At 39.4% G+C, this 25,222-nt stretch overlaps 1 protein-coding gene across 1 annotated transcript in view; it reads right to left on the bottom strand.

Annotated features, from left to right (window-relative positions):
- Nucleotides 1-25,222, bottom strand: part of epha4b (eph receptor A4b) — a 186,238-nt gene that overhangs the window by 37,135 nt on the left and 123,881 nt on the right. Inside the window, exons 9-10 of the mRNA XM_036596481.1 lie at nt 1,301-1,368; nt 945-1,070 (exon numbers count right to left, since the gene is read on the bottom strand). Coding sequence (XP_036452374.1) covers nt 945-1,070; nt 1,301-1,368 — 194 coding nt within the window. The remainder of the gene's footprint in view (nt 1-944; nt 1,071-1,300; nt 1,369-25,222) is intronic.

Raw genomic sequence — 25,222 nt, 5'->3', positions numbered from 1 at the left:
ACATGCACTTAATAATTGATAACTGCAGAAGATTTTGTCAGTAATCCGATCAACGTGTTTACATGTACTTGAGTAATCAGATAATGGGAAACTTTGAGTCTATATGAGTCACACAGTAATCAGATTTCTGCTTTGAAACCCATCAATAAACTTGCAGAGGAAGACATGATGTAAACGTGAAGTAAAACTCAAACTTGTTGCGCCTTTTTTTTTAAAACATTGAGTCACTTTAGCTGAAAATATGAACATACATCAAAATATTGAAATGCTTCATTTCATCAAGCATGTATTTGGTTTCAGTGTCCCTCCAAAAGTGTTTTGCTGCGTCTCGCGGGCAACACTGCTTACTTTTTCCGTTACTGCGGTCTGTTACCGTACATGCGCAGACTGAGAAATCCGAAAGAAATCAGAGTAAGAGTTCACATGCACAGAGAAATCTGATTACTGAGCTAAAATCCAGCTCTCTTTATCGGATTTCTTAATCAGATTTCTAGATCTTACTCTGATCTAAGAAATCTGAGTGTGCTGTTTCCATGACCATTTGAATAATCAGATAACTGCAGAAATCCGATTATGATCGGAGTATATTTAAACACACTCATTGAGAAAAACCAGGCATGAAATCCATCAGTTAGTATGTTCTTACTTGCTAAGTGATCCACTGTTGACCATATTATTGGCCCTGGTTCACATGCTGGTCAGTTAAGCCCTATATGCACACGGCAAGCACTATCACCCCTTTGAGCCAGACAGCATGTTTTGTTGTCATTGAATATAACACCTTGTCCTTAAATGTGTTTTTATTAAACATTTAAAGACATAAATGCTTTATCAGCGGCTTTCCTGACAATAAATCCATAGAATTTTAATATGTACTGCTTTCATCATTTAAACAATATCAGTTGGGCCTTGCAGTAAATAGCTGAACATTTCATTTCACTCACCAGCACCAATGACCCTCTCTATGCGGATGCTGGAAGCATCAATTTCCTTGGCGAAATCGCGCACAGCTTGATTGGGGTCCTCATAGGTATGTGGGTGGATGTAGGTCCTGCTTCCCGGCAGTTTGACTGCAATCATAAGGAGAGGCTCTCAATCCTCTGACAGGCACTTTTACCTTTCTATTTATTCTTGGACACACTTGCGTCATAAATGCAAACAGTCTCCTAAAAAAGTGCAGTAAAAACAAAACTCCTCGTTTTCCAGCAAGAGCCTGTTTTTTACGTTTATGCCACCTCTAAACATGACCATTTTCTTGACAAACCATAAAGGGAATGTGTGGCTGAATTGACGTTCATACCTCTTCCATGCTGAAACTGCATTTTCTCTTCGTCTGGGTCTTGCTTGGCTTTGATGTAGCCGCAGTGTCTGCAACACATGAAAGTGGAAAAAGACGTAAAACGTTAGTGATAAAATAAAAATTTTGGAGATGCCTGTTCTGCAGGAGGCTATAAAGCATGATGAGGCTCAAAGAGCTTTTGGTTTTAATGTTCAGGGGCTTTTAGGAGGACTGTAAACCTTTAACCATTTTACATTTGTGTTTGCAAGTAGGAGAGCATATGTGTTGTTATGACTAAAATTGATACGCATACAGTCCACAATCAACTACGAATGCAAAATGCAAAAATCATTTTCATTTACATAACAAAAAAAGTACAAAAAAGCAGGAAGTGCAGAATCAAACTGGGATACAGAATGTAAATCAATATAAATGTAAATATCTGACATAACTAAATGTAGCCAATTGAGCACTGTATTACATAAGCAACTATAATTATGTATTTAAACAGCACAGCAAGACAACAGTAATAGCTTTAGACTTCTATGGCATAAAGCAGAATCCATAGAAGTGTCCTTGTGTTTACATAAGTGGGTACATACTGTGTACATATGCAGGTATTCGTGGGTGTTTGTATTCTTCTGGCTTATTGAAATGAGTAAAAATACTCTGCTTTTCTGGGACTGGTTGCACCAACTGTATGTAAGTTCAAATGTAGGCTAGTTGTAAGGCAAGTGTTTATGAAGTTCAAGTTCATGCATTACAAAAACAAAAAAGTTGCATCACACAAACCACTGGGAACCACACACACAGCGCAAAGTCGACCAAAAATATGACCTGACCTTTTTGGTTAAGTAAGCTAAAAACACTAAATCCTACATGCTGTGATTTTACTTACATCTCTAACCATGAGCCTGGTTTAAACTCCACTTAAACTAAAATTCACCACTCCCATTTAGTGTGATTCAGCAGCTGGCGAAAAGTCTAAACTAATGCAGCTGTTGTGTTGGATGGCCAGAAACTGTTGCCAAAAAGCAGCACATCTTGCTGTTGCAAGGAAATTTAAAAAAAGTAAACAAAAATGGTTATAAATATTCATATAAATATCCACAGCAAATGGCTCCCAGCAAGCTACAGACTCACTGTTTCTACAAATTCAGTACAACAGAAAAGGTGTAGCTCTCTCTTGATTCATGGGTCTTTAGTTCTGAACTAAAAGCCCAACATGCTTGGAGGAGAGCGCCAACTGCTAATTCTGTTACACTGGCTAGCACTGCAACAAGTGATGGGGGCAAGATTGAGGGTCATTCTAACCTCCCAGAGAGATTGAGGCCAGTTACACTCTCTTGGACTCCCAGCCACGGAAGGCTGTAGCGACACTTGGGATCGAACCTGAAGAGACGGCCAAAGCTTAAACCAAATGTTTAAATATGAAAATTTGTTTGAATTCCATGTATGGTGCCACAGTTCTAGTTCTGAGACATTTTCCTCAAATTTTCATAATTTCAACATAAAAAAACAGCATGGTTGCTAAGTGTAGCTGTAAAAGTTTGCACATGACCATTTATGGTATCCAACTGGATACAACTGAACTGGTCTGAGGAATAGAGCAGCATTTTCATTTCAATTTCAATAACTACCATAAACGTTCCATCGTCCACGTTTATTATCTCAGCGATCATGTGTTCATCGTGTTGTGCCCTTCCACGCTTGTCTCTTCATGAGCTTTTACACTTTTGGCAGGCAACAATGTAGATGTAATGAAAGCCTGGCTCAGGGATTCCCACTTCATCTCCGTCCGTCTCCCTCCCTCTATCCTCCTCTCCTTGTCTCTCGTTACTAATCAAAGTGGGAATTATTAATGACAGCTCGTCGGAGGAGAAAGAGTAAAACCCTCTCATTACAATCAAGTGCGAGTGCATTTTTAAATCATCTGCTGATTGTAATTGGCTCGAGGTGAGTTCCAAGGGTTTCTGATCTGGAGAGAGAGGGACTGGCCAAGTGCATGATAGGTGTGGGCGGCGGAGGGGAGAGATGAGCCGGGGGCTTTTGGATGTTAATTTGGCAGTAATGAGGAGAAGGGTGGGGGGTAGAGGACAGCCTTTGCCAGGGTTAGAGAGTGGGCAGGCCAGGGCTAGTTGGCCAGCACTAGCTGAAGGTTGGAGAGCTGAGAGGGGAGAGATGTGTGCATGGCAGCACCACTCCAGTTTGATGCTGATTTTATTTGGCTGAATTAAATGGAGGCTTGAAATCGTGTAAACACTGCTAATTGGCTAGACTGACGGATCCCCTTTTGTGTGTGTGTGTGTGTGTGTGTGTGTAGAGGAGAGTGAGGGTACAGAGAATAATAATTCCTTCCTTCCTTCTGTGTTAGTTGCCTGTTTTTGGGCTGACAAGTCAGTTACTTTCACAGTGGTTACCCAACGATTCACTGTAGTTACTGAATAATACTAAATAAAAGTGACCAGTTCATTTGGAATGTATAAGATGGTGGAACTCTTAACTGTGAGCAGAGACAGAGGCTGTGAATCAAAAGAATGGATAAACTAGCTAATTACCAAGCCACAGGTAAGCTCAAGCATGTTAGCAGAGACATTATAAAGGAGGAGGAGACACTGCTTCACTGCTTGAAAAACAAATGGGAAAGCTCTTGTCTGTTTATAAGGAAAATTCTGCCCGTCAACAAAAACAGCAAATCAGCTTGGTTAAGTTGAAAGCGGTAATAGCCCTCCCTCGTTGTGGATACATGAGCGTGTGCGGTGGCCATAGCAACCTGGAAAAACAAAAAATGCCGTCTGTGCCTTAATAGATTAAAACATTACAAACTATTTGTGTAATTTTGGTCAGATTTCACCAGAAATTACAAAAATGTTTTTAAACATTAATGTGGCTTCTAATTTTAAGGTTATAGGTCCCTCCCAGTCAAAGAGATAGGAGCCTGGTCTTGTATCACTGGAAATAACTGCCCAGGGCTGTTGCCAAGATGGCTGCCAAATGGACAGACTTTCCAATAAAGAATTTGATATTATTAACACTATTAAGACAAACTGCTAGTTATTTGGAGACAAGTAAGTTGACACATGTCAGGGTACACCATGTATATACCAAGCAATTTAGCTAGCTAGCTATTTAGCTTTGTATGTACATGGTGAGCAGCAGCTAGCCAGCTATCCTACTTGGTGCATCCATCAGGAAGCATAGCTTGCTATTTGGCTTGGTATGTGCATGTGAAACATTATTTTCTGTGATGCAAATCTGTTTAACCCCATAAACCTGGCCACGCCAAGCACGCAAAAAAACAAAGACAAACCAGAGAGGTTATGTAATGTGTACGTTTCCCTGTGCTGCAGTAACACTGATTATAAAGCTCAGCAAGCTTTCTGTTTGCTACTGGGTTTTTATTACTGTAAAAAAAATGGATGTGGCATTCATTCCTTTCTGAGTGCACAGTGTTTTGTTCATTCGGAGTGCAGTTTGGACTGGTAAGAGCTTTCTATTGATTTGTTTAATCAGAATAACAATAAAATACGACTGATATGTGTCTTGTATTCCCATTCGTGTTTTTTTGAATTAAAAATGTAAGACTTTTTGCCGTTAGATCATGTTCATTACACACCAAAATAAGCAAAATAGTAGCACTGAAAAATCACATGATAATTGGTAAAGAGCAGATTAAACTGCATCAGCTTGAAGGGGTTTATAGGAGGTATGTATTGTATGTAGGTTTTCTGCCTTGAAGGAACCCCTTTTAAATGTGAATAATAACCACGCAGGTCAAAATTATCTCAATAAAAAATAAATATTTGCAACATATTATTATCTACTCAGCTGACAAAAAACCTGGCTATGGATGGACACTCTTCATCACACGTATGCACACACACACACACACACACACACACACACACACAAACACGCACACACGCACAAATGTATTCGATGTTAAAGAGGAAACATTCAGATTAACGTGTGTGAGTGAGCGAACATTTGCATGCATTTGTGCGTCTGCATGTTTTTCATTGTGGCTGAATACATTTACATAATAATTATAAACTGTCTGATTTCACACTGCTGGTAAACAATGTCATGATTAATTTCATACCCATCTTGGAAATGATAATCTCCGATTCTCTCATGTTAGGGTTTTTTTTCCTCCTCCCTTTCTTGTTCTCCTTCATCCATGAGTGATTTAAATGCATTGTGCAGTGAACATATGCTTAGAGGAATACTCAGAGTTGGACAAACAGAATCTGAGAAAAATAAAGCGGAGAACCAAAGACTTTACACAACACCACAAAGAATCTATTCAAAATACTAGACAAATGTTCTTTTTGATTTTTAATTTTACTCCAATTATGTTCACATTATGTAAACCTGAATTCTAGTCAGTTAAACTGCATTATTCTTTACAGAATCTCGTTATCTTTATGCATACATGAATACACATTACACTTAGCATATTTCATGGAGAGCACAAACAGCTTCTCATTAGGGATGGGGGGGTTTATTGAAATATACAGATACTCAATCCATCTCAGTATCTGTTTACTTAATTGGGTATTTAAATTATTTGTAATTAAAGCATGAAATACATCTTTTATTATCTTGCACTTATTAACATTTTTAGGTTTAGAATTTTTTGACTGGCCATGTGAGGGAGAACTGTAGAGAATGTTGGGAAAGACAGAGCTGATATTTCATCTCACGTTAATCAAAAAATCTAAGCAAAGGTATAAAGGGAAATAATGCAAAGATGCAAAAAAATATTAACTTGTTGGCATTTTCCATTAGATATGATTAACACACCTTTATGCAGAAGCATTACCATCCCTCCTTCACCACAGGCCTGCACTATCATATCATATACTCATGTTTTTATTGTCATCGCAACTTGAGTTTCAGCAATGAACAATGAAGGCAATGAATATATATGTAAATGTTGACTTTGGCTAAAATTCTTTTGCTTTGAGTGGCTCTATACTTTTTTATTTTATCTATTTTATTCAAATAAATGACTGAACATTCCATTTGTAATCATAACACTACCGAAACGTTACCAGATGTTTCAGTAGTGACAATTTTAGCTAATTTTGAGCCAGTACATGACTAACCAACACAGCTTTGAACAGCTGTGCTCAAGTAAAGTTTACACGAAAATGTGTTTCAGTAGTGACGATTCTTAATGTTCTACACTGATTTTTAGACTTCAAAACAATGGGATCTAACTGCTCACCATGTGGCATGAGGGACAGGGATGCTGCCCCACTTTCTGCTCTAAAATACAGGGGTGTGGCTAAAATAAGACTCCGCCCATGGCCTAAAACTGTGATTCTGTAGTGACATGAAAATGTGGGACAGCATTATTTGAATCTGAATGAGGGTTTTTTTTTATTTAAAAAAATGAAACTCATGATAAATATAAATCTTTCAACTTCACTTTAACTGAAAACATAAAAAACTGTTAAAAATACCAACACCTTGGGTTTAAATAGATCATAATATAATCTTTGTAAATATCTATGGTCTGAATATTTGTTTTTAACTATTTATATTAACTATATTTGCTTGCATTTCTGAAGTAAGCAGCTATTAGTGTGTCATTATCTTAATTTTACATTTTGCTCAATAGTGAATGGTACAGACTAGCTGGTAATACAGACAGCTATAGAGCTTCAAAGCATGTATTCTGTTCTACATATGAACTGTGCTCGGTGAAAACAAACGGCTCTTTTTGCTTTCTTAATAACACGGCCTACGTCTCATATTCAAGCTCAGGAACGTTCTGTACTCTGCTATCCTGCCGACAGATCTAGAATGGTCAGCTCACCCAAGTCTGCAGTAGAAAAAAAAAGAGCCATTACCAACCCTCGGCAGCTTCAGCGCAATTCACATTCATGTTAACTCCTTCTCTCTCCCTCCCTCTCTCTCTCTCTCTCTCTCTCTCAGGCTCCATTTCTCTTCCCTCGACAGACTTGCGGACTCAATTTGCATATCAATTTAGTCTCTCCCTCTAACACGCTGTCAATCGCGAGTCATTTTTCACACAGTCACTGTGGCTTTCCTCTCTTGGGGCTCTCACCCCTACTGTTAAAAACCTCAGCACACTACCATCTCTCTCTCTCTCTCTCTCTCTCTCTCTCTCTCTCTCTCTGTCTTTCTACTTTTTAAACTCTAATGCTTCCTCAGTCTCTTTTTTTTTTTTTGCTGTCCTCATCTCGGTCTCCTCATTTCCCTCGCTCTGCCTCCGTTTGTCCTCTGCTGTTTTCACTTCTCACTCTTTTCTAAACTTCTACCTCCTTTCGTACTCTTTCTCTCTCTATCCTGCTGCCTCCTATCTAAATATCTGGGTCTTGGACGCTCTCCGACACCTGAGCTGCATGGTGCTGACAGCGAGGCTTTGTGCTTTCTGTACGCAGGCTGGCTGTAGAATACCAACGCTATTGAAATGAGTGAGAAAGGAGGGAGGAGGAGAGAGGGAGAGAGGCAGAGATCTGTCGGACTGAGCAGCAGCGTCCACGTTCAACATCCTTAAAAGAATACTTCATCAAAAAATCAAATGAACAACACAGATCTTTGTCACGCTTCGTCATAGAAGGGAAAAGATTACAGTAATGGCAGCGGTTACAAATGAGAATGTGTAAGTTCTCCTTTATAATGTCTCTGATGAAGAGGACTTGCTTATCGCTGTTGTCGGAAGAAAATCGTCTATCTCCAAAATGATAACTTTACAGGAGAAGGAAAAAACCTACTTTACTTTTAATATAAGTCAATGTAACCAGAATTTTTTCCAAGTCATTCTGGGTCATTTCTTTTAGTCCATGCATCACGAAATTTACATACAATGTAAAGGGTAACAGGTATTTTCAAATTTTGTCAAAAACTGAAAAATGTCAAAAATGGAGATACAAGGTTTTCTTCCAACAACAGTTTGTTTGGTGGATCAGTTTCCATTTTCAGAGATGAGCAAGCTTGACAAGGACACGTTTTTCTTTGAGAATTACCTGCTTGACCATGAAGTAAACTCCTTAACATCCCAGGCTTATTGTTCAGTCACTACAGGGACTTCAGTGAGGATTGGTTAAGCTATTCTTAGGTTATAGAAGTGTGTAATAAAACGTCTGGCTGTTAAGAATCTCATGAAAACATACCCAACAAGGTTAGCTAAAGTTAGCATCAAATGTTTGCTAGAATACAGTCAATGTCGTGCAGGTTGGGAGTAAAGTTAACAGAGTCAGTTATATATTACTGTCTGTTGATCGTATTATGTGATGTTGTGCTGTACAGTGTCCAATGTTGTCACTGTTTCTATGTAAGCTAACCGACATGCCAAAGTTTAATTACTTTAGTGTTTGAGCGGTTAGATCACTAACACTATAAGGTTTCTTATTCAAATTTTCCGTTCCACCTTAAATGGCGCAGCTGTTACATTCTGCCACAGCACCAGAATGTAAGTGCACCAGAATGTAAGTGCTGCACCGTTTAAGGTGTGACAGAACTTCAGCCTCGTACCAACGTTATATACTGATACTGGTAGGATCACACATTTGACTGGATAGCCTAGATAGGTACGATTATACCACAATTTTCTATTTTATTTATAGACCATGTCAGAATCTCTCTCCTGATCACAGACAGCTTTTTACCCTCTTTAATTCCACAACGCTCGCCCATCCGGTTCTGAAGCTGCCGGCGTCAGTAGCCTACTTTCAAAGTAGACCTTGTTAAGTTTGCTCATCTCTGCAAAAGAAAACTGCTCCACCAAACGAGCGATGTCTTTTGTGGTAAAGTGCTTAACAAGGACGTAAAAATGTATGAATCATCTTCGGGTCTCAGCACTGCTGCATTACTTCTCTTACTTTGATTAATTCCACTGCATTAAACACAGAGGTGTGAAAAGGGTCTATTTACCTTTTACCCCAAATGTAATGAATCAGTTAAGACGTTTGCTGTCCAACATTTGCTTCTTCTTCTTGAGGCTAAGATAGTTAACAAGTAATGGAAGCTTATTTCTTGTTAGTCTTACAAACCGGACTTCTATCTATCCTTAGAGAGTCTGGAGGCTTTAATAGCTTACTGTGGGCAAAAACCACCTACTTTGACAAGAAAGGGCCATTTGATTGACGCAAAACATCCCATCACAGACCACTGTTTTTTGTGTGATGTGTAGATGATGTTCAAAATGTTGAGTCAAGCAGGGAGCATGGAAGCTACAAACTGGACACTCAGCCTCCAGTACTGGAATTGATGACTCCTGCTCTGCAATGTGAGCAGTAACTCATATCATGTGTCTTTTAGGAAGCATGTGGTTGCCGTCCAGACTGATAGAGGACGTTCAGACTACAGGTGGGGAGTCAACAGTAACATTTCCTCTTCCACAAGCTCCACTTGTTACTAGAAAACATTAGCAAGCTAGGAGCTGGGCAAGACTCAGCAATTTGATTCCATGATCTCTGACAAGGTCGAGTGAAAAAGCACTTTTTCTTTCAAACATTAAAAAAAAACACTAACCCTTTAGGGTCAACACCAAGGCGGAGACAAAAAGAAACAGGCAGAGACGAAGAGAGACGGAGATCAAAATGCTGGAATAGTCCTCCTGTGCTTTTTCCCGAGGATGGCAGGGCCTTGACGTATGGCGGAGAACAGAGCGAGATACCTTTAAAAGTGCGCCGGGAGCTCGATAAATATGGATGGAGAGGGAGCTTTTTGAAAGCGACCGCCGCAGCGGGCTCGAATATGGATCTAATGGAAGTTCAAAGGCGCATAGAGTGGAGTTTCAAAGCTGAAAGGAGCCGATCAACCTTGGCTAGAGAAACCGGCGCTGACGGGAAAAAAATGACGTGATAGAACAAGTTGTATCGTTCAGTATATTTCATGGGACGCGCAGAGGGTTTTATTAGATTAATAAAAGAATGCTGACCGTGGAAGCAGAATTTGATATAGTGTGGAGTGTGCATGTCTCTGTGTGTATGTGTGTGTATGTTCGGAGAGGGGGGATGTAAAAGTGGATTGCGGAAACAGGAGGGAGGGTCAAGGCTTCCCTCCCTTCTCCTGCTGGCACTGCATTCATCTCCATTAAAAACTCCCCAGCTTAATGTCCTTGCCAACTGTCTCGAGCTCACTCTCAATTAGGCCCAGAAAACTGCCCAAATATTCCCATGACTAGGGCTGCCCTTTCCACGTTGTGATATATGCGGAGCCATATGCGGAGGACCACCTCTCGTAAGACTTAATGGATCTCTTTTTACAAATATTTAACACGGTGGACATCCGTCAGAATCGGAAACTGCACTGGCATCTAACGCGTCCCTAATATAACAGGTAATTAGCGAGGATCTGATGACATGTAGAAGGCTGACTTAATAATGGAGGAATAACAGGCCCCCTGGGAGGCTTCAACATTTCCCTCCTCGTTCTTAAAGTAAAGGAAGAACATAAAATGGCTCACTAATTAATGGCGAACAGTGACAAATGTCAACTGCTAAATGTTTCATTTAGCATGATGCTAATGTTGAACAAACCTGATTTAGTAGTTTATCAAATCATTTTTCAAAATTTTGGTATTGGCAGGTTTTTGCTTTAAAAAAATGAGTAGCAACAATATTTGAAACCGATACTTTCTGACGTAGTTGCTGTACCCTAGAAGAGCAGAACATTTAAGTTTACAGCAGTTGAATTGCTGCATTTAATAATTTTACTACATTTGTAACTGAGTTGCACTTCACTTATAATGATTATACTACCTAAAAATTATATATTTCTAGTTGTTACTAAATTATAAGTGGTAACAAGTCAGTAAAAAATGATAAAATAATGTTATACTAACCTAAATTTTACATGCTGAATTTCTGTTTTCTAACTGTGGTTTTAACTACTTGGTAATAAAATGGAAAAATAATGGTAACAAATTCCTAATCACCTGTAAACAAATGTTCATTTTCTAGCTGGTCCAAAACAAATGAACAGTAACTATTAAGTGAAATTGAGTAAATACTAAACAATGAGTCATTGTAGCGTAACTGTGTCCAGCTCTTTCAACATCTGCTGAATCATCATGTCACCCCAATTCTTTTCAATTCTTATAGGGTTGTATAACATTAGGGTTATAAGCAGAAACAATAAAGCGGTTTTGCTGTAATTATATATTAGTGCTGTAAAATACTACTTCACTTTTTTCTTACCTGTTACATCTTTAAATGGTCAGACAGTATAATGTACACACATAGTCACAGGCTGTAATTACAGTAAAACTAAATGATATTTGAGCTTGGGGTGGGCAATATGGCAAAAAATATTATATCAGGATACTTCAAGATATTTTCACGATAGACCACATGCATCAAAATATTTTATTTTTCTGGGATTTTATAAGTTTAAATGGACAAATAGAACCTGTAGTGCCACAAGTAAAACATACTGTAATAATAATATTATCATTAATAATAATAAAAAACTCCAACTACAATAATTTGTATTCAATTACTTTAATTACTCACTTATTAATTAAGCTTATTGTGACGTAATTAATCATAATGACAATAAAATATAGTGATACCTCTATATGAGCTGTGAAATGCAAACGTATTCAAAACAATGTGACACTGAAATTATTACCAAAGAATAAATGTGCTAAATATGCTGAGATTACAAAGAATCATGGCTGGAAAATATAACATCATGTGTTCCTTCTGTACATTGTTCAATATTATTACTATATTATAAAACACAGTTCAAAAGGCAAAAGGATCTGAAATTAGTTAAAGATTCAAATCACACCACATATATCTTTAAATAACACGTTTACCTTTCTTTATCTTAATCTTACTTATTATTCATTAACAATAAAAAAATTAGCATATGGTTTTAGGTTTGTCAACTTGTTACCATTATTTTACCATTTCATTACAGATTTGTTACGGCTACATGTACTTACCTATTATTTATTAACAACCAGAAAATTATAATGATGTAATTTTTAGTTTAGAACAACCTTCTTTCCATTAATTTACCCTTTTCATTTTTCCACTTATTGATGATCTGAAGTGCTACCTGTAATCTCAACAAATAAAACTTGAGTCTCGATTTCTACAGATTATAAATATTTATGTATTGGTATTGGTATGAGCATTCGGCAGATATGTACATGAAAATGTACATAAAAATCATCAGATGTAGACCCATAATTCCTGTATTGGGGCATGCCTAACTAATAATGAGTGAAAAAGAAATGTGCACAGTATGGATAATTGGTCCCCACTAGCTTTTATTCAGTATTAATCTACAATAGCATTAAAACCCATCTGAAGTTACCACCATCACGCTGTCTCAAAAGCACGGCTTCCATCTTCTTGTGTTGCTTAAAATCTGGCTGTGTTAAACGTTTACTTCCTCTCCTGTGCGCCCTCCAGGCATTTTGTGTGAGGGGAAGCTGAAAGGCATGAAAGATGAGAAGCTGGAAGGGCACGGCGCAATGGCTATTTCCGCCGATAATGCTTAATTGCCCGTTTTGATTACCTCGTGTTTCGCACGGTCTTAAAACGCGACGTAGCCAACCTTAGCCTTTCATTTGGCAATAAACATGTGACCTTGAGATAAACGTCGGCTCGGGCTAAACAAAACAACCATGAGCTCAGCGGATGTGCATGGGTTTTTTATTATCGTTTCATTTTTATGCGGACGCAGCAAAGACGTGGAGGGCAGAGAGAACGAGTCCAAGTTTCCTCGGACTTTCGTCTGACCAAATGCTCTCCAGTCACAGAATGAACTTATCACCCAAAAGCAAAGGGGTCTGAAATGTCAGAAGTAAAAAAAGATGCTTTTATGTCCCCAAAATGGTACGTTTACACTACAAGAAAAAAAGTTCTTACCTTTAATGTACAATAACATAATTAGATTTTATTCCATGTCATTTTGGATCGTTTCCACTGGCTGGAGCATCATGGAAGGTGCCAATAAGCTTTATATATACTACTATGTGGTATACTGTACAAAATATTAAAGTCATGTAAAGTTATGTATGATTTGGGGATTTGGAGACCTCTCTGGAGGAAATGTGCAATTGCATGCAACACGCGGCAAACATTTTGTTAATGCTGGTTGTGCTTCAGACCCCTTAGTAGACGAATCTAAAGACTGAAAGCGCACTGAAAGAGTATTCAAAGACAACTTGGTCAAAACTTGTCTACTGTTGCCATCATATCTTCATCAGTATAATGTTGGTTTTGCATTTGAGACCTAAACATTGAGCCGGATATTCTTTTTGACTCTGTGTGTAGCACATTAATACTTAAAGACGTATGACGTGATCCCCTGATAAATCCAACCAATCACCTTTGACTTTCAAATGACTATTTCAGGCTTTACAGGGTGACTTGCAGCAATACATGGACACAATACTTTAGCAAGTTTTTCTTCCGCTCTGTAAGGTTATCTTATATAGCGCAGCTTCAATATGTTTAATATGTGAACATCTTTCTTTACCTTTGTATTTAATTAGATTACAGTTTACAACTGTAGATCAAGCTACAGTAAAACTCTTGTCTTGGGTCACAGATTCTTCTCAGAGTACTGTTGCTTTTTTATGTAAATGTAAACTAAATTGCTTAAAAAGGATGAGCCAGTTGAGCTTGAGTGTAAACTGGAATAAGCTCTGCGAACGTTGCCATGGAGCATTAACAGTAAAGCTAAACTGTCAGGTCAGTGTCCAATAATCTAATGACCAAATGACGGTTTTATATCCCTCGTTGAACAGAGGAAGAACACAGCATCTGAAGGCAATCACTACTGTACAGGGAGACAGACAGAGAAAGGTCCAGAGAGAAAGAGAGAGGACATGACATTGCAGGAATGAGCCTATCTCTGCCTGCACATTTTCAGCAAGCTGTAATGCTTTGGTCACAGTGGCTGGTGGAGAGTGCAGATTTGCATTGCTTTAGGCAGATCAGCTGATTCCAAACGCTCCCCTGAGTGATCGGCGCCGCTAATAGGATGGAGCTGGACAGGAGGAACTTCTGCTCCCCCTTGCTCTAATCACCCAGAGTGGCTCTTCACATTAATGGCAAGAAATGACTAGCCACTGACGCTGAAACGCCGCAGGGGCTTAAGCCCTATCGCTTCCTTATCATATAATAACAGCTCGGGCAAATGAATGTGAAATCTAATGTCCATGCCTTGTCTTTTCTCTTTTTCATTTACTTATAGCCTTTCATCTCTCTCTTGCTCATAACACAGACCTGGACTCTATCCAGTGCACATCAAAAATTAAAGTTTATTCCAGCCAAAGTCATTATTAGCGAAGCAAGGGAGATTAAATGAAGATGTTGGTACGAACGCGTGGCTGTGTCTCTGAGGGGTTGTGGTGGGGGACATTCAATTTGGAGGCGATTCATTAGGGTAATTGTGGATGCGGAAGGCGATAATGAGATAGGGAGGCCGACCTGCGAGGGCAGGTTTTTATCGGTTTGATTCACTACCGGCCAATTAATATGCTACATTCAAGCACAAACAGCTAACTCTCACACCCCCATGTACAAGGAAACGGGTAGCAATAAAAAACTCATTTGCTAAAGTCTTCCAGAAGAGCTATGGGAGTGGGTCACCCAAAAGCAAACTAACAGAGAGTGTTCTTCTGTAAATGACCATGAAAATCGAAGTGAATGCGAAGACAGGTCACTTTCTGCCATCTAAGTGGACAAATAAACAAACACTGAGGATGAGAACAGAAGATTAGAAAGGGATAAGAATGCTTCATCCCATTCATTCTGACCCACCCTGCTGAAGAGAGCTTATGAAATGCTCTGGTTAATCATAACATTCACTATCGTTTAGTCTAGACCTGTCCAAAAATTCTATGGAACCAAAGCTTTTCTTGAGCCTAAAATTTTGTTCTGAACGTAACTACAGCTCAGCAAAATCCTGCTCTAGCGTGACCTGAACCACAGTACCAAAAATCCAATAGCACAGATAAAATTCTGAATCCAACTGAAGTCTGACAAATTATGTCCTAACCTGACTGCAGCCCAACAGAATTCTCTCCAAACCTGTCTGTAGCCCAACAAAATTCTGTCCAAACCTGTCTGTAGCCCAACAAAATTCTCTCCACACCTGACAGTAGCCCAACAAAATTCTGTTCAAACCTGACAGTAGCCCAACAAAATTCTCTCCAAACCTGACAGTAGCCCAACAAAATTCTCTCCAAACCTGACAGTAGCCTGACAAAATTCTCTCCAAACCTAACCACAGCATGACAAATTCTCTCCAAACCTGACAGTAGCCCAACAAAACACTCTCCAAACCTGACAGTAGCCCAACAAAACACTCTCCAAACCTGATAGTATCACAACAAAATTCTCCCCAAACCTCACTGTAGCCTGCCAAAATTCTCTCCAAACCTGACCACAGCATGACAAAATTCTCTCCAAACTTAACTATAGCCTGACAAAACCTGACTGTAGCCCAATAAAATTCAGTACCAACCTGACTACAGTGCAACAAAATTCTGTCTGGACTTCACTGTAGATTGACAACATTCTGCCCCAACTGACTGTAACCCAAGAAATTATGTATGAACCCAACTGTAGCCCAACAGAATTCTCTCTGAACCTCTGTCCCAACCCAGTCACCAGAACCAGAGTGAATAGATTTGAACATTCCAACCATCATCATATCACTGATCTGATGAAAAAAGTCTCATTATAATCAATCCAAACTTAAGTTTAATTCAAAATTCAACTTTGACAAATGTATTTATTCACCCATGCACAGCCTCAAAAGGTTTTAGTCTTTCCTCAAAGACCTCACTGACACGTAATGAGTGACTCCTGCAAGCCAGTTTAAAAACTGTCTAAGGTAATACAAGTAGGGAGTGAGAATAAAATAGGGAAAAATCTAAAGCCAGACTAAATGCAAGCCAAAACACATTTAGCGTGGGAGACTGTGAGAAACCCCATCGTGAAATCTTAACCTAACAAATATTATTAGAAGCTTAATGTTTATAGTCAGGTCTTGTCAAGTTCGGACAAATTTCAACTTCCAGCCTGGACTACATCAACAAACCTTTCAAACAGAAACAGCACTATCTGGTTGCTGCTATAGATTAAAGCCAGGACTTTCAAACAGTGTGTAACCACAAACAGTGCTTTCGCCTGCGCTTTCCTTGCTGTTTGAAAGGTAGCCTGGTTGTCTGTAATTGCACTCGACTGGTAGAGGCCTGCTGTGTGTTCTTGCTGTTTGTCGGCTGAGCGGCTCTTCATGTCCTGGCTGCACCTAAAGGCTCAGTTCTGGCTGAGCTACAGCGCTAGCCGTGCTACAGATACAATTACAATGTGGAGCCGGTGCCAGAGGGTTGCTTTCGCATACAGCTACTATAATCCAGGTGATAGGCCACTCCATCACATTAAGAGGATGGGGAATCCATTATACCATTAGCATGCTCACGCTAAATGTGAGAACAGTGGATGTGTGTTGGCAACAGATTCTGGAAGCTCTTGAAAGTGAGCTTGCGCAAAGAGCTAGACTAGTGTGATACTGCTCACAAAAAAAAAGCAAAAGCAAAACCCATCCAAATTGCAAAATCATTTGGCAGAGTCTTATTCCATCCATTGTGCTAGGAACGCAACACGTCTCGCATTGCAGCACTGGCACCACTCCCTTCATCACGAACAAAGTGCCATAGTAGCATTGTGATAGTGCTGGCTGAAGCAAGATGCTAACATGCTGTTCAAAGTTTTGCAGACAGCGGAAGTGACAGCCAATGCTGCATGCACAAAGCTACGCTGCTGAAGCCAGATTCATTACCAACAAGTATAGTGTGGCAAACTCACTTAGAGTATGACCAAAACGCTAAGAGTGTGAAAGCCATCCAGCGCGCCGATGTGTTCTCTTTCTTTGCTTCTAGGGGCAATCAGCAGACAGCTGTGTGCATGTGTGTGTGTGTGTGTGTTACGTACACCTTTTCTCATCATCATTAAATTTTAAGAATAACCTAAGGCGTGCACCAGATGCTCCCCCTCTTTAAAGATGTTGCACTGACAAAGGGCTTTTTCTTCCTGCTGATTAGCTAGACTCAATCGTCTTCCTGAGCACTTCGCCCTTTATTACAAAGACATTTTCATCTCTGCCACGCTTCACAATAAAGATGCCATTCTCCATTCTTCTCTTAGCTTTGAGCCTGGCAAAGCCGAATTACTGTCGAGATTTTGCAGATAACACAGATCCGATCTAAAGAACGCGCCAAAAAGCTTGTTGGCTTGTAATTGCAAAGCATTGTGCATTAATGGAATCATTATGACTCGAAGAGAAAAGCACTGAAAAATCACTAGAAAACTCTGGCATTTCTGGAAGGCATTGAGGCATCCTGCCAAGCAAATAGTAATAATAATAATAATAATAATATTAATAATAATAATAATGGCAATAATAATAATCCTAAAAGCAGACATGAAGGAAATAATTCCCCTTAACTTTCTAATTAGTCACAAACAAAGAGAGTTAGCTTGAATCTGTTGAAGTGAAAAACAAGGGAAACGGTTGAAATGGCAGTAGGGCTTTTGGCAAGCCCACTGGGTGAACTCGCAGGAGTTAGCCACACTCTCCCCCGTCATTAGCATTCAACTGGCAGATTTTAATTGCTTCTCTGGGAAATAGAACCAAAGAAGGAGAGGAAGAAACAGTTTGATGCGCGTTGGCCATCTGGTGGCTTCAACACAGGCCAAATTCTTCTATTGTTCAAATGCAGCACTACCTGCCAATACGCAACGCAAGCTAAACAAGCGGATTAAAGCTGCGAGTGTTCTCGCTATGTGGGATGCTGGTCCATGGGGGTGTTTGTCTGAGGTGTGAGATGGGCTTGTTAGGAAATGCTTGAGAGCGTTTGCATAACTGCATCGTCGCAGTCTGCTAAACTGGCCATCCGTCTACAGCCCTGGTGCTAGCACACCAAAGAAAGTTCTAACTCGATGGTTCAGCAAGAAATTTACACCCCCCCCGTTACCTCAAATGTAGTAGAGCAGTCAAGACATGTTGGTCAAGACAAGTTTGCTTCTTTAGCACTGAAGCTACAAGGCTAAGCTAAGCAGCTCCCTTTATAATGGACAAAATTCAGGCCTCAACATGGCTATTACTGGTTTAGCTATACTCTGTAAGGGTACGTCATATAGTGTTAGAAACCACAGAAGCAAGTCTATTTGAGATTACTTAACAACTTGATGTGATTGAGGCGAGGGTATGATGATTAAGCATGCAATTTCCACGATGCTGACTGGTGTGCAGCTCCTTGTAGCTCTGTAGCTCCAGGGCAAAACAGAAGCAAACTTCAGACACTAACAAGTCTTGGCTTGCTGACCGTATTTGGGGTAATTATTTTCCTATTAAATAATTCAGTAAATGTAATACACATCACATTTATGTGAATACACTTTCCGAGCAACAGAACAACAAAAAACTGACGCAGTTGGTATAAAAAACAATGTGTTTTTTTATTTATGTTTATTTGTTTTAAAAAGTATGTATAAACTTGAGTTCAAGGACGAAGGTTTGCACAGCTGTCCAAGTACAAAGACTAGTTTATACATGTTTTCAGTCGCAGTAACTAACTTTAAAATGTAACATTTTTATTAACGTCTGCACTATTCTGCATTTTATATTAGGTAAAATGAATTATCCTATTTGAAAATGATTTCATATCACTATGAAATAAAAGAAACAAATGAATTCCTGCAGATACAAAAATGCACATCTTTTTTAATAAATATGTCAATGACCTATCATTTTTGTTTGAACAACTGCTTCAAATAGTACAGCAAAAGACTGTCTAAGCCAGGGGTCGGCAACATGCGGCTCCGGAGCCGCCCTGCTGCAGCTCCACAGCAGAAAAATAAAATAATCCTCCTTTGCAGTAAAAAAAACTCTGCTGATCGTTCAACACAGTTTTAACAATAATTGGTCTTAAACGCTGGAGTTAATGTAGAACTGCTAATTCACCCTATAACCCTGAAGGTTGGTGCACAGACTGCTGGTCACACAGCAACGAAAAGCTAACGTAGTTGACGAGTAGCTAACGAAAAGGCAAAGAGAGAGATTAAAGACGGACGTGGATAATTGGAGACGATTGGACTTATTTGCATTTATAATCACTCCAGCTGTTTCCTGATACGATTAATCTGCAACAAGAAACTGACAAACACTAAAAAAAGTTTGCCAGCTTCTACTTCAAATTTTCTCGTTCCATTAAACGGTGCAGCAGTTACATTCTGGCGCCTCAGGCACTATTTAAGGTGGAATGGGAAAATTCAAACAAGAAGCTGGAGAATGAGAATCTGACTTCAGCCTGGTAAAAAATTGAATGTTCAGAGACATTTTTCAAGAAACTTCTACTTTGCAGAAAAGTTTCCTGCTGCAAGAAAAGCGGCTATAGCTGAGCTAAAGCTTAAAGCAGAGCAAAGTAAGTCCGCATTTTCATTTATATTTTTAGCCTATATTAGTACATCAGCACATACTGAGACATAGTCACAGACACATACACAAGATGGCAAAATGGATATAAAAGGTTGTGGCTACCCGGGTGGTTTGATTTTTGTTGAAAGGACAAAATGGCTCTTCTTTACGTTTTGGTTGCTGACCTCTGGTCTTAGCAATGAAGCCAAATGGCCAGGAGTCGAAAGTGAACTAAACTGAGTAGCAGCGCTGTACATAACTAACTAAAACAATTACATATGGCAGTTTCACACATCCCTACCATCCTTCTTCTTTTTGTAAATATACTCATTGGGGAAAAGGAGGGTACATTATTAAAAAAAAAAAAACTCTGTTAACACGACCCTTAGATCTCCACTGCAACTGAAGCTGCAGTATCAGCAGAGAGGAAAACGTTTGTATTTTACAGAAACGTCAAGATGTTTGGAGTTTCTTCAGCTCACAGTGCTCACAATCCCCAAAGGACTTAAAGAGGAACACTTATTAAAACAAAAACAAACCTAAGTATTTAATGATTTATACAGTTTTCTCCCAACAATGATGATGCTGTAAATTATGCATGAGCCATATGTATCTCCAGTATGGAAATGCCATTACAGTCTTACAGTGTAGACTTGGGCGAAAGCTGGAAAAGAGCGAGCGGGAATGGCTGTCAGGCAGTGAAAGAGGGGAACAGAAGGGGGAAGGAACAATGGAATGATGGAGAAGGATGCTAAATAGCGCTCTGGATGAAAGAGGCACTGGGTATGTGAGTATGGGAGTTAAGAGCTGGAGCTGCTACACCAAGCCCTGTCTTTCAGTCTTCAAAGACTGTTCTGTCAGCGCCATTATTCTCCCTTTCTCTCTATTTCTGTTTCTATCCCCTCATTCAGGCTTTTTAACCTCTTTAAAGAGATGGCACTGATCCAATACCCTGTATCAGTATCGGCCTGATAACAGCAGAAATCGCTGGACTGGTTATCAGAGGATGAAAAAGAAAGAGTCCAATCTGATTCTATAATAAATCTACCCTGAAATATTGCATATTTGACATGAAGCTAGCGAAGTATTATAGTAGAATTACAATTCCTTTCATTTTAAATAGTGTGAAATTTGTACTAGTTCACACATTTCCACCAAAATATATTCCATCAAAGTTTAAGAAAGAAGAAAATGCATTGTTCAATTGACATACCTCCTCCAAAACATGCAGAAATGGCATTTTATGGCAACTGAGAAAAGGGGTTTCTTAGTTTGATTCATAGCAGTGCAGGCTTAAGCCCAGCTGTTGCAGGCTGTGTGTTGCTACGGTAGAATCTGTCACTGTGACCTTCTCGTTCCGATATAGCTTGAATTGGCTTTTAAGGCGATACTTTCAGCACTGTCAGCAGACTGTGCAGGACAGTGCTCGTGGGAGAGCTACAGATAAATCAATGAGCAGCAAACTAACAAAAGCAACAGCAAAGTGTAAAACTCCAGTTCTCATCAAGAGCCTCCACTGTAACAAAAATACACAAGCCGTACAAACATGAGTGAAAGCGTGGAACTACTGACTGTATATACAACATATAAACTCATTGATTGGAAAATAACCTGCTGCAATTTGCCAGACTCCTTCAGTAACAGTAGTTCCTTCAGTAATAGTAGGCTGTCTGAATCAGCATCACAGTAATGTAAAAACAGATTCCACTTTTCGATAAACACACCGACCAAGAGATACGACTATCTGCTAAAACGGGGCTTGACTTGGTAAAGTTTAACACTAGACTACTATAATCTACATTTTTGGTAATGGGATAATAAGAATGGGAAGGAAAATGAAATATCTGAAGGCATCTCTGACAAGGCAGAGCAACTTCTGTCCCGATGGACGATATTTGTTAAGGTAATTGAGTCTAGTTTATTAGCCTAATGCTATTTTATCTGGTATTAACTTTGTTGCTAGTTTGTTTGGATCCGTTTACTTCTAAACACTGAAGTGAACATAATTTGGGGACGTTACAGAGACACTTTCTCCAGTACTAATCGGCCAGTTTGTACCAACGTTACCCCAAACACTGAGTATCTGTTATGAGTATCAGTGCCGGAAAAGGAAGATGTATTTTCCACTGTCTTGGTCCTTTTGCCAGTCTACCATTCCCTACTGAATAGCTTTCAGCTCTCCCCTCTGTCTACATCCCTCCTCACCTCTCCTTCTCTCCTTTCTGTCCCTTAAGTGGTCTCTTTCATCTTCTGAGAGGAAGGCACACTGTCGCAAAACTACACACGCACACATACGCACTTACACCCTGTAGATAGTCTTCACTGGACAAAAAACCCTTTGACACGTCCCCCCAGCCCAACCGCCCCCACCCCTTCTTCACCACCTTTCAATTTGGCCAGAGCTGAGAGCAGGAATGCGTAATTCATGAAGACGTATCGACGCGTGTGTAAACCCTGCTTAGCGCCTTATTTGCTTGGCACCTGGCCAGCCGAGCGTAATTGCCGATTCTTCTGGCCGTTTCATCCCCTGTTTCTCTCTCTCTCTCTCCTCTCTCTCTCTCCCGCTAATGAGAGCAGCCTCCGTGCCTTATTATGCTGTGGTCAAGCAAGAGGCTGAGGCATGCGAGGGAATAAACACTGTTTGATTTTTTTTTGGGGTTGAATTATGAGTTAAGTGCTTTGCGTTTGTGTGCGCATGTAGTTTTGGAGGTTTGTTATCTCTGAATCGATATGAGCCCTGCTAGTAAAGTCTTGTGTATGTGTGTGTGTGTGCTCCTCTTCTCAGCAGGGCACAGTGGGTCTGATTAGGTCCCAGCCCAGTCAATCCCGAATAGAGCACTCAACGTGATAGGCAATCACCTCCGATCGATACTAACGTTTTTAGAGACTTCAATACAAGCTCTGTTCAGGAGCGCAATAGCAATTTAATTCAGTCTGAGGGTATTCCTTATGAGCCTTTATTTATAGGCCCAGTGACTCCCTGCTCAGCCTATTTGTCTTTAACACTAGGCCGTTCAGTCCTTGTGCAAAAAGAGTACAAGAAATCCAAATTATGAATGCAAGACTGGACTAGCAACATAGGGAAACGTATTGCTCTGAACAAAAGGAACTGCGTTTTATCATTGGTTATGAATGATACAACACCTCTCGGCTCATTACTTAGATTGAAGTTGACTATATAAAATTATATCATGTAAATATTAATTTTTATTCAAAGTACGCCTAAAGTTACAATTTAAACTGTAAAAAAATCTGTTGTTTAATAGTTTTATGTATTGTTGCTCTGTGCAGGAAACTCCTAGGAGCGTCCCCAAACCTCAAAACACATTAAGAATGAGAAGATTTATGAATATGCACAATTATGCAAATTATAAAGGCCCATTGCCTTCTGGTTCCCAACCCCTCCCTTTTCCTTCACACCAGGCAGGCTGTGCTCTTTTTTTTTGGAGTCAGAAATTGGCAGCTGCTTGAATCCTGTGTGGAGAAGCAGCTTCTGTAACTCGCATCCTCTATTCTCTTTGGTAATTGAGACATTTGGGTGATATCTTCCCAAACGAGTTAGCATATCTGAGGTATAAGCACAGGTTTTTGATCCTCGTGTAATGCTGGCACACTGCACTCAACTGCGAAAACAAAGTGTTCTCAAACAGGAGATAAATGCAGAGGACGACTTTGCTCGTTCCAGGTAAAGCTTGCTCTTTCCAATCGCAGCTTGGCTGATCAACCATCCAAGGTAGACAAAGCTGAAGTTAGTGCCAGACTGTGACTGCTGCACCACTGAAGTCAGAAAGGCAAGTACATAATCTGACTTTGTTCGGGTTTTGTTCAAGGTAGGCCAACTTTCCAGACATACCTAATGACCACTGTCCTATCAGAATTGCCTTTAGAATAAATCAGCGTTACATCACAGCAGCAAAGAACTTATTTTTGAGTGGACAACACAGGGTGCACTGCACTGCAACAACATGATTTCATGTTTTTAGAAAACTATAACTTCGCAACTTTGTGTGATTCTTTTTTGTCATATAATCACCAGCCGCTCATTTCACTACAGGGCTTAGTAAAGAAATATCCACATTTTAAAGGTATGTTTGCCCACAACACACTCACCAGTTCATTTCTCACCTGCTTAAGAGACAGCTGGGACTGTTTACAATAACTACGATTAACCGTTTATTGGTCCTTTTGGTCATTTTATATCACTCTAAAGAATCTAACTAGGCCAGTTAGCTTAGTGGCTTGAGTGAAATGATATATTGCAAAGTCTGCACACACACTCACACAAATGTCTACATTTACACAGAATTATGTGTAGAATCAAACAAAACTTAATTTTTTCTCTGTTTAGTGTTAAAATATGAGCAGAAACACTTGTTCTGTGGCTGCTAGCAATAATGCTAACAGTGTTAGTTTCTTAACTAGCTTGTAGCCTTATGTCGAACGCTCTACAAAGTAATGATTCTAAAAATAGCTATTAACGCATCGACATACCGTCATACTTTATATTGTGGTGCTCTTATTGGTCGTATGATAGTGCTGGTGCAACATTATCTTTATCTTGAAGAGTAAAGAATTCACTACATTATCGATATCTTCAGCTGCAAGTGTTCGCAAACACAGAGGATCCCTCAGTGAGATCGTTTATTCATTGCAGCAAAATTAATATTAACACTATTGAAGTACTATTTATAGCAGCTCAAGTTGCCTTTGAAAGCTTTAAAATGGGAAAAAAAAAAGTAAAATTCACTACATACTTGGGTATATTTGAAATTACAGCCTCAAATACAACATAATTCTATTGTTATAGATATAATAGAATAATATTGTTAATTCTAAGGTCTTGTCTGTTCGTGTGTATTTATTACAAATTGTGCCGTATATTGGGCTGTTCCAATGCTATAACCACCTTTTATATTTACAAACATTCAGATTTGATCTATACTGTTAGCTCTTAGCTTCTCTAACACAATTGGCAGTTAGCGTTCCTCTCCAAGCATGTTAAGCAGTCCATTGATGTGTTAGTGGCAGAAAAGATGCAGTGGAGCTTCTGAGCTTTTCCCCCCCAGCGTAGTAGCATCACGTGATGGGGGGATGTATCTAGTGTGTGGTATTGCAATGACTAAAATTGGGGAGAAAATAAGATTTAAAAAAGAATTGAGGGACATAGGCTCTTTTATTGGCAGGATTTTTACAAATCGCTGCTGTCGGAACTAAACCTCGTATCTCCATTTTTGTTGTTTTTCAGTGTCTGACATAATTTGTTGCCCTTTACATTGTGTGTAAATTTCAAGATGAATGCACCAAAAGAAAAGACCCAAAATTACTCTGAAACAAGTCTGGTTCCATTGACTTACATTAAAAGTAAAGCAGGTTTTTGCCTTCTCCTGTAAAGTTAACAATTTGGAGATGCAAGGTCTTTCATTTTGGAGATACAAGGTCTTTTGGAGATGCATCTGTAGAACCTTCATATTGGCCTGAAAGAGACTGAAAGATGGAGGGATAGTAGACACTTTC

Source organism: Colossoma macropomum, unplaced genomic scaffold (assembly GCF_904425465.1).
Source record: "Colossoma macropomum unplaced genomic scaffold, Colossoma_macropomum, whole genome shotgun sequence".
Taxonomy (NCBI): Eukaryota; Metazoa; Chordata; class Actinopteri; order Characiformes; family Serrasalmidae; genus Colossoma; species Colossoma macropomum.
This window is presented reverse-complemented; position numbering and strand designations above follow the sequence as displayed.